General features: G+C 40.0%; 1 protein-coding gene across 1 annotated transcript; it reads right to left on the bottom strand.

The window, feature by feature from the left end:
• Nucleotides 1–610: 610 nt before the first annotated feature.
• LOC114080048 (sulfotransferase 2A1-like) lies at nucleotides 611–10580 on the bottom strand. Its single transcript, XM_027921580.1, has 6 exons — nucleotides 10445–10580; nucleotides 9232–9440; nucleotides 7579–7705; nucleotides 4536–4630; nucleotides 2691–2868; nucleotides 611–723 (listed from the first exon to the last, which is right to left on the bottom strand). The coding sequence occupies exons 1-6, from the start codon at nucleotides 10578–10580 to the stop codon at nucleotides 611–613; spliced, it is 858 nt and encodes a 285-aa protein (XP_027777381.1).
• Between the last annotated feature and the right edge of the window lie 356 nt (nucleotides 10581–10936).

The following is a 10936-nucleotide window of genomic DNA, read 5'->3' as shown; positions in this document are numbered from 1 at the left end:
ACTCAGATAGAACTATATCTTAAATGCTGAGTAGAAATGAGAGTCTGTGAATATATCATACCATTCATCATTTATGTAAGTTTTAAAAGTTCCATACATACCACTTGTTATTTATGTTATAAACAGCTCTGGGAATGAAAGTAACACTCATTGGAAATTACACTCCTCCGGATCACCATCATAATAAATTCTGGAGATCCATGTAACAGAAAAAGAACTGCTTCTACATTGTATTTCTTCTTTTAAAAGATCAGCTACAATTATGGATGATGTTCATAGGATGTTTGTAGGCCTCTAGGTGTTTAAAATATTATAAAGATTTTTTTAAAGCTAGGATGTGATGGAGTGAATAGGGAAATCCCAGTAATTTTTAACAGGCAAGTGATCAGAGAAGAAAAATGCATAATTCAAGTCTCCAGAATTATAAGCAGGTTTTAAATGTTTTGTCAGATCTTTATAGTCACATAGTAATTGGGTTTATCCAGAAAAAACTCATCAACGCATCTTTCCTTTAAGTATGGATTTTATGTGAAGAACCCCCAAGCCTGTATGCATCCCAAGTCAGGAAAACAATGTCAGTATCCATATAAGATCCAGAATTTTTTGAACATTACTCCCATGGGAACAGCTCTTTGGGAAAACCCACCATCTTCTCCTGGTAAACTTTATCAAAGGCTTCAGCTTGGGCCACTGTGAAGTGATTCTTCCAGTCCCCACAGATGCCTAGAAAAGATGAAGTAGACGCAGATCAGATCTAGGGAGAGGTCTTATGACCAATGTCTCCGCTTTGCTCTGTCAAGACAGCAAAGTGAGCATTTGTCATTGTTGAGCTGATCTTCTGCCTGGCCACCATACCCATTTGCATTTCTACCTGTCTAGAAAGAATGTTTTGACTTCTGTTCTCTCCCAAACCATCCTGTAAAGAATCCATGAGCAATGGTGCCTGCTATAAAATTGAACATCTGGAATATAACTAAGTTTGACAACTTCTTTTTTGAGAACTTTGGCTCACTCTAACAGAATTTGTGACCTGGATGATCAGAGCAGATTACAGATAGTCTCTGTGCTTTTGGCCATTCTCTGGGAGAAGTTCTTCTGCACGTGGCACCAATGTGGATCCACTGCTAGATCCAGTGGCTCCAGTTACTTCTGGCTCAGAGTCTCCCAGGACTTTCAGTCTCTCTCAGCCAAGTTCCTCAGTTCTTTTGAGGCTCTAGGTGTAGGGTCTTGTTGTTTCAGACTCCATCCCTGTACTACCCATTGGCTCTGTCTGCTCCATTGCATGGTGTCTTCTGATTCAGCTTCAAACCTGCCCAGCTTCCCTGCTCCTCAAGCTATTTACCTTTCATGCTCCTTGCCCCAGAGTGCTGTCCTAGCAGACATGCACACACATGGACCATTCTAATGTTTACGCCAATGCAGTGACTCATTGAGGCTCTCAGTTAAAAAATGTACATCTCCATTCTTGCTGACTTCATAGCCATGATCAGACATGATATGTTCTAGGTATTTCCTTTTTGAATGTGCATACGGTATGCATTACTAATATATTAGGAAGTCAAAATTTTTATGAATTGCCTAAGACTTAGTGCTTCAAAGAATGACATAATATATGCTCAATAAATAATTTTTGAAAAGATTAATGCCGCAGTCCGGCTGCAGCAAAATAACGGGGGGGGGGGGTGACTTGTTTACAGACTCTAACAGATCAATAAAGAATGAGTAAAATATTAGCATAATATCCTGTTTTACAGACATGTATTTTTAAAAAGCCACAGAGGAGTTAACCAGTGAGAAAGTGGTGGGGGTGGAATGGAAGCTGAAAATATGGACACAGGTCATACGTTTTACTTATGTGACTGCAGTATTGATTTGTGTATCATACTATAATTTTCACATAGTAGAGCCATCCAATTAATTAATAAAATATATAACAATATCTAAATTAATATATGCATGTAAGCAATATACTCAATGAGTATAAAGTAGCAGAATATCTAATATATAATTGCTATCCTATTAGCGCTCATTCTTATTCCCATATTCATCGATATCGTCATTATTGGAACAATCTGCCTCGTTTTTTCTGCTAGGCATACACTCTCCCAACCCAGTCATCTCTTTTCTCACTCTGTGCTCTAGGCATACAGTGTGGCAGGAATCCTGACCTCATGAATCTCTTGAAGCATTTAGTATATTTATTTCATGGTTTAATATTCTAGACATTTGTGAGCTGGAGGAATTTTGGAAAAACAGTTTCTGCTAGTACTTGCTGCAGACATTTTCAATAGACCTAAATCCTAGGGTGTAGATATGATCCATCTTTCCTCACAGGAAGGAGGCCTTACAATGTCTCAAACATGACCACTCCCTACTTTCTCCAATTTGATCTTTCTTTGTGTATGTTTTTCTTTAGGGCAGTTCTGTATGGTAAGTCTCCAGTGGAGTGGCCCAGACACGACCATATCCAAAACCCACCCTCCTCTCCAAGACTGAATCAACTTTCTCCAGGTACCCACAGCCCATCCCAGGACCATGAAAACATTTTTGCCATAAAGGCGCATGAAGAGCTTTCTGGGCTATGAATCGTTTCAAGTCGATATGTTCAAATACCTTCACTCTGGGTGTAGGGTGGGAAACATAGAATGCCTTCCAAGTGTTTTCATACATTCTGAAAACAGAGAAGTTACCTTTTCTTGTAATTTTGAATTCCTTAGAAATTAATGTTTCAGGCAATATTTCAAGATTGGACATCTTGTTTTGTTTCATGACTTGGAAGGAGCTGTTGTTGAGGACTGAGTCCAGTTCTTCTGGATTTAGCTTCTTTCCCAGGAACTGACAGATCTTCTCTATGGTGCTTCTTGGGTCCTAAAACATGATCAAGAGTGATGTTATGAAAGGGAAGATTGGAGCAAATGTGATAGAAGGGAGGTGGGGGAGAAAGAGGGGAACAATGACAAATCAGGATAAGAGAAGACTGAAGGGAGAAAGATGAAGGGGACAAGCAGAGGGGTATGAAGTATGTGGTGATGAGAAGATCAACAGGGGCTTCCCAGGGAGGCTGAGTGTAGGACACTCCAAAGACAGGTGTTGGGATTTCTAAAGAGACTCTTAAAAATGGAAGAGAAGGCAAGGAGACAAAGCCCCAAAGAGTAATCCTTCCACCAGACGATACTCTGTCTCATAACTAACACTTGAATAACACACAGGGCTTTAGAATAGCTTCCTAAATTTGAACACATTGTTATTGGTGTATATCCCCGAGAGATCGTACTAAGGAAATAGATGGATATAAGAAGAAAGTACGGAATTCTAGACCTTCTTGTTGCAACAATTGTGCTTAATGTTAGTTTCTCCCCTCATGATTCCAGTCACTGTGTAACAATAAGATGCACAACTGGGGCAATAATTTAAAAAAAATGTGCTGTGTGATTTGAGAGGAGAATCACAGGGAAGTATGGGAGCTTGTGGCTGAGGTGGCTGAAGGTGGCATCAAGGTCCTTGGTGAGAACTGACCTCATGCTGAGAACCCAGCAGAACAGGAAGCAGCTGCAGGAAGGTGAGCAGGGTCCCTTCTGCAGGGAAAGCAGATGCCTGAGCCCGTGACACCTTCTCTGTTCCTGAGGACATGCCAGTAGGCCAAGTGTTCTCAGAGTTCTCTTCACTCTTTTACTTTTTCTTACATTGTTTAGCAACTCTGAGAAACATTTCTTAAAACTTTCAATTATGTCTGGACCTAGGAAACTCACACAGAGAACTGTGCATCTTTGTGCAGGTTAGTATGATATTTTTTTCTGCACCAACAGAATAATAAAGTTAGAATAAGTACCTATTCAATGTGTGATGATCCAATCAGTGTAAGTGGCACATCTACAAACTCAGGCATATGACATTTATTTCTGTTGGGAACACTTAAAATTCATCCGCTATTTTGAAATGTATAATTAATTACTGTTCTCCACAGTCATCCATTGTGTTACAGCTCATTGGAAATCACTCCTGTTACCCAGCTGTAGCCTGCACCCACTTCACGAGTGCTGAACATCCTCTGCAGGCCTTTCCTGTTCCTCCAGCCCCTGACCTCTCAAAATAGTTACCCAAATTGGCTTCTCCCCTTCACATCATGTCGTTAGTCAAGGGGAGAAGCCGGAGAGGTGGACAGAACTCTGGGGTTACTGCTTTATGCCCAGTCCCTTCTGAAGACTAGTTTTCTATCAACATCATAGGTCCTGCATGCAGAGATCTTGACAGCCACAGGTGCTAGCATGAGCCATGGCTCTCTGCCTCAGTGTGTGGAAGGGCCCTTTAGATTATGGCTAGAGGAAATAGACTGGAAGACATGAAGAAATAGCTTGGAGTTTTGGAAGGTCCATAGAGATAGGAAAAAGGAGATCAAGGTCTCGTCTGCTCTTAGTGACCTCTGACAGGCTGTGCTTTTACAGGTCAGGTGGAGTGGACTCACTGATGTCCAGGGATGTTGTAGAGAGAAAGAATGTTGGGGCTTGGACAGGTGCTGACTATGAGAGCATGCTCACCTTCTGCAGCTTCTCATAACTCAGCAGTAGGACGTTCTCCCTGTCTCTCATGGACATCCAGCCACGAATGTGCTCGAACCATGATCCATAAGGCACTGTGGGGCAGGCACAGGGGTGCAGGTTACATACTACCAAAACGGGGGCTGGACCATCCCTGTTACTCTCACACCCTGGCAGCTTGATTCATGTTTAATTGATTAATCCTCCTCAAAATAGATAATGAAATAGAGGAGGGAACATTCTTGAATTCATTCTATGCAACCAGTATCATACTGATATCCAAGACAGACAAAGATATATCAAGTAAGAAAACAACAGACCAATGTTCCTGGTGAACACAGATACAGAAAACCTCATTAAAATATTAGCAAATCCTATTCAATATTAAGATTATACACAGGACATGTTGTGTTAAAACTTTAAGATCATACGTGAGAACATGTTGATTTCATTCCAGGGATGTAAAGTTGGTTCAATATATGAAAATTCATAAATGTATTTTTCCATATCAATAGAATTTACCTTGACAGAAGAACTTGGCTGAGCATCAAAAAGGGTATATATAACAAACCCAAAGTCAACATCATGCTAAGTGGGGAAAACCTGGAAGCATTTCTCCTAAAGTTGGGAACAACATAGGGATGGCCACTGTCACCACTTCCATCCAGTAGAGTTCTTGAAACTCTTGCTAGAGAAATCAGGCCAGGGAATAAAATAATTATAAGTAGGAAAGAAAGAAGCTAAATTATCAGTGTTTGCTGATGATAGGATGCTATGCTTTTAAGATCCAAAAAGCTCTCCCAAAATACTTCTGGAACTGATAACCAAATTCAGCAGAGTGGCAGAATACAACATCAGTATAATAAAGGAGGAATTTCTCTTTATAACAATAATGAATCTTCTGAGGAAAAAATCAGAAGTACAATTCCATTCACAATGATCTCAAAAGATACCTAGTTAGCCAGGTGTGATGGTGTATCTGTGTAATCTCAGTGCCTCTGAGGTTGAGGAAAAAGGATCACGAGTCCAAAGCCCACCTCAGGAACTTAGCAAGGCCCTAAGCAACTCAGCAAGACCCTGTCTCTATATGAAACATAAAAAAGTGAGGGGAATATGTCTCAGTGGTTAAGTGCCCCTTAGTTCAATTCCTGGTACCCAGATAAACAAACAACAACAAAACAACACAAAACCCTAGGCATGATCTACCCAAAGAGGAGAAAGACCTGTTACAATGACAATTATAGAACTCTGAAAGAGAAGTGGAGGAGACACTACAAGGTGAAAAGCTCTCCCATGTTCTTGGATACCCAGAATCAAAACGCCACATTTCCAAAAGATATTTACAGATGCAATGCAATCCCCATCAAATATCAATGACATTTTTTTTTCTCAGAAATAGATTAAAAAGTCCCACAATTTTAGTGACAAAAAAAAATATAAGGCCATCCTGAGCAATAAGAACAATGATGAAGGTCTAGGATGTGGCTCAGGGTCAGAGCAGTGACTAGCACATTCAAGGCCCTGGGTCTAACCCCAAACACACACACACACACACACACACACACACACACAGAGAGAGAGAGAGAGAGAGAGAGAGAGAGAGAGAGAGAGAATAATGTTGACATCATCACATTTTTAATTGGTCCTAGTCTCAAATCACATTGAGAGGTATAGTAACATAAATTTGTATTAATATCAAAACAAATACTAGATCAATTGAGTAGACTAGAAGACACAGAAACAAACCCACACAGATAGTCATCTGTTCCTTAACAAAGACATTGAAAGCAAATAGTGGAGCAAACACAGCCTGCTTTAGAAATGGTGGTTGGAAAGCTGAATATTTCCATTAGAATATTGAAGTTAAATTATGCAAAAAAGTCAACTCAAAGTATATAGAAAACATACGAATTAGACTGTAAACACTGTAACTATTAATAGAAAACATAGCACCTGCACTGCAACATATAGATTCAGGCATGACTTCCTATAAGGTTCCTAGCGCTCAGGAACAAAAACCAAGAATTGATAAATGGTATGGCATCAAGTTAAAAATCTTCTGCACAGCAAAGGAAATGAGTCAGAGAAAAGAGCTACAGAATGGAGAAAAGCTTTGGCAGCTACTCTTGTGACAGAAGATTAATATCCAGAATATATAAGTATATAAAGAACTCAAAAATCTTTTTTTAACAATATGATCTTTTTTATCTTTATTTTATTTTTATGTGGTGCTGAGAATCGAACCCAGTGCCTCACCCATGCTTGGCGAGTGCACCACCACTTGAGCCCCATCCCCAACCCCAAGAACTCAAAAATCTTAACAACAAAACCAAATAAACTGATCAAGAGATGGGTAAATGAGCAATCATTTCTCCAAAGGAGAAATACAATGCCCAACAATTCTATGAAAAAATTCTCAACGTGATTAACAACCTGAGAACAGCAAATCCAAACTACACGAGATTGCATCTCACTCCAATTAGAATGGCAATCATCAAGAACATAAATAATAATAAATGCTGGCAGAGATGTGAGGAAAAAGGAATGATTACACATTATTGGTTGGAAATCAGTACAGCCACCATGAAAATCAATATGAAGTTCTTTGAAAGACTGGGAATGGAACCAGCATATGACCCAGTCATAGAGCTCCTTGGTATTTACCCAAAACAATTAAAGTCAGTACACTATAGCAATACATGCACCACCCATGTTGATAGCAGTTCAATTCACAGCAGCTGAGTTAGGGAACCAGCCTAGGTGTCCCCTGACGGATGAATGGATGAAGAACATGAGGTCCATGTACATGACGGATTTTTACTCAGTCATAAAGAAGAGCTAAATTATGTCATTTGCAGGAAAATGGGTGGAACTGGAAGTCAGCATGGTAACTGAAACAAGCCAGACTCACAGAGTCAAGGGTGGTCTGCTTTCTCTCACATGGGGAAAGTATTCAGAATAAGAAAACAACAGAGATACCATGAAATTAGGAGAAAGACCAGTAGAGCAGAGGAAGCAGGTCTTTATTTCACAGAACACTCACCGTGGCCTTGGAGGAACCATTTAAAATACTGTTTCAGTGACTCTGGTTTCTTAGAAAAGTTTGTCAAAGTCTGATGATAGTAACCTGACACAAGAACATCTTTGGGATTTCTCATGATATATATCACCTTAAATTAAGAAAAAAAGGAGAGAATGAAAAATCAGCCTTATTCAGTCATTTCCCACCTTGATCTTGATCTTTACTTAGGCAGTTCTTACTTAATCTCTATTAAGCACCAATGGATTTCTTCAATGATTAGTTACAGCATTCATAATCAAATACACATTTTTAATGTTCCTATTACATATTCATGTGCTAGGAATAGAAGAGTAGGATCTTGCCTCTTCTTCCTGGGATATTAGTCTACTCAACCTGGGAAGCTGCTGGAAAGTTTTAGATGGTTAGTGGTGAGGTGTGTGTGTGCTTTCCCATCATGATCACTAATAGCAGAACTGATTAATCAATTCTGGTATATTCAGATTCATAGAAACATACAGTCATTCTCACACTCAAGACCATCGAGGAGTCTCCCAGATATGGCATCCATACAGCATGAATGCCTTATACAAAATTCAGGAATATGCAAAAGTAATTTGTAGCTGAAGTCCAGGGAGTGTTTCCCTCAGGTGGTGGGCACTGATTGGTGCAAAGGGCCTGGGGAGAATTTCTGGAATGGTAGAAATGTTTTAAGTCTGGTCTGGATGATTGTTGCCCAACTTTGTATATATTTACAAAGTATAAAAGGCTGGTGTCTATGATTAGTGAATAGACACACACATGCATGCACACACGCCACTTGGTACTTGAACATCAGAAACCAACTTTGTATTTGCACCAACTCTGTTGGTGTTGTTATTGGAGGTCTTATATCTCCTAGGACTCAGTCTCAGTAGGCAGAGGATAATGAAACCCAACATAAGACATGGAAATGGGTTTATTGGGGCAGCCTCACTCTTAGGCACTTTTATGACATCTCCAAGAGAAGAGATTATTATTTCAGGTTTCTTTGTGTTGTTTAAAAAAAACATGAAAAAATTCAAAAGCCAACAAATATTTTAAAAAGGCATATTTCTAAAAATAGTTCCCATGGCACATTAGATCTTAGATATCCATGGTCTGTGCTGATCATCCATCAGCCACGGGCAGGATGTAGTGGCTGCTGATCACAAAACAGTGATGTACAGTGTGCTGCCACAGTTAGAATAGCTAGCCATGACTACTGAGCAGTCCCTAGGATTTTTGTATTTATCAATGTAAATTTGTGATCTGATCCTTTTCCCTCTCCTGCCACCTTCAAGGAAAGAGGCTTTTATTGAACTGATATTTGCTAATATCTTCAAGAGCTGAAAGGTGGAATACTCTAGTGTAAATGCAGTTGTCAATTCTGGTTGCATGCATGTAAGGTGGGGTCTTCTAAGATTTTGGCATTATCCAGTGATTTTAACCCTGAATTCAAGATAGGCAAATCCGTGCAATGGTCCACATTCTTGCACACAAGTGTGGTGTGAGTTGTGGCCACATCAACCTCACCTAATATCTGAGAATCTCAGGTCTCACTGAACTTATTCAATGAGCTGACACCCCAGGAAGATCTGTGGGGGTTATCTAGGCACATGCAAGGGCAAAAACATTGATCCAACATTAGGCACTGACCTTGGCCTTGGAAGTGAATAAAGACTTAGGGAAGAGATGGAAGGGGAGGTGAGAGGCCAGGAACTGCGGGCCCTCTCTCTCCTTTAACAATTCATAACCCTCATCTGACTCTAACCAGGGTACACGTTCCCAGATGGGCACAGATTGAATCCACATGGTATTGCCTTTGGAGTGAATCAGGCAGAGAATTTCAATCAACCAGTGGGATCCTAGATAAGGAAGGAAAAATGATTGTCATTCATTTCAACCTGATTTGTGAACAAAAAATCATAATAAAATACGTAACATAAATGTTACCATCATACCCATTTTAAGCATGCTGTGAAGTAGTGCTGAGCAGTGTTGAGCACCTTCCTATTGTTGCTCAGCCAATGTCCAGAAACTTTCATCTTGAAAAACTGAAACTCTCTGCTCATTAACATCATTTTCCTACTCATTCCATTCTTCAGTCCCTGGAATTTACCCTGGGTTCTTCTGTTTCTATGAACTTGATTACACTAGGTATTTTGCACCAGTAGAATCCTACAGTATTTGTCCTTTTGTGTCCAACATATTGCACTTAGCATGATGTCCTCAAGATCAATCTGTGTTGTAGAAGGTGCCAGATCTATACTTCCTTGTTAAGGCTGAATGTATTTTGATGTATCAACATGCCACATTTTGTTTATGCATTCGTCTGTCAATGAATTTTCAGTTGCTTTCACCTCTTGGCTCTTTGCTGAGATTCTTTTAATAAGTACCTTTCTCTTGACTCTCCAGCCCCGTGCCCTTTCCAAAGACATTAGCCTGATGCCTCACCCAGTTTGAATTCTCCTGACTCCCAGTTCCACTCCTGTAGATGCATGATGCATATCCTCACAGTCTTTGAATTTTCAAGGCTCATTTCTAATTCCCAGCCATTGTCCATGATGACTCTCCTACTCTACAATATCCCTCTTCACCACATGACCTCCCATTCAGTCTTTTCATTCCTACTGAGCTAGTATTTCACTAGTAGGTCTTCACAGGTCACCCTCTTCCATCCCTTCTCCCATGCAATCACAGAAATGGCTGAATCTTCTTAGGATTTACTCTTATATCTTCCTCCAATACATTAGAGTATTTCTGCTGAACACTTATGTCACTCTGCACAAGTCTAAAAGGAAGTGCCATGGGACACTGCCCCTTCCCTCCCACACCTTTTTCATGGGTAGTTCCTTTCCTGTTTTCTTACCTGACTTTGGGAAAGACACCAGTACTGTATCTTCATCCTTTATCACAAACTTAGTACATACTTCTTTTATCACTTTGGAGCTGAAACCAAGAACATGGAAAGGTAACCCTTCAAACCACAAGTAGTCATCTGTCATGGTGATGAGCTATCTGTGCGTGGTGCAGAGGTTCCAGCTGTAGCCACCATTGAACATTGTGGGAGATACTTGGAGACTAGACTTTGAAGTCAAAAGAATCATTAACTTTTTCTCATGGTCAAATTAACTGGTTGGTAAGAACAACTTGTGATGGTGATCCAAAGTTTCTTTGTATTGAGCAATTTTGGCCTCATTCAGGGAATGTGTGGATCATGATCTGAGGACGATTTCACAGGCAGGACCCAGAGCAAGTGCTGCAAGATAACCCCACTGATGAGTCCTTGGACCAGAAGAAAGACATCCTTTCTCATTTATTTGCATTTTGAAGAGTTTTCAAAATAGAAGTTTTACATGAA

Source organism: Marmota flaviventris, chromosome 18 (assembly GCF_047511675.1).
Source record: "Marmota flaviventris isolate mMarFla1 chromosome 18, mMarFla1.hap1, whole genome shotgun sequence".
Lineage (NCBI taxonomy): Eukaryota > Metazoa > Chordata > Mammalia > Rodentia > Sciuridae > Marmota > Marmota flaviventris.
The sequence above is the reverse complement of the archived record's forward strand: the minus strand, read 5'-3'. Positions and strand labels throughout refer to the sequence as shown.

What these genes read in the sequence shown, in the direction of transcription:
- LOC114080048 (XM_027921580.1), bottom strand. Translation starts at nt 10,580, where the DNA reads ATGACAGATGACTACTTGTGGTTTGAAGGGTTACCTTTCCATGTTCTT. An exon ending in ATGGTTCCTCCAAGGCCACG is followed by an intron (nt 4,631 to 7,578) that starts GTGAGTGTTCTG and finishes CCTGCCCCACAG; the next exon opens with TGCCTTATGGATCATGGTTC. An exon ending in ATTCAAAATTACAAGAAAAG is followed by an intron (nt 724 to 2,690) that starts GTAACTTCTCTG and finishes CATCTTTTCTAG; the next exon opens with GCATCTGTGGGGACTGGAAG.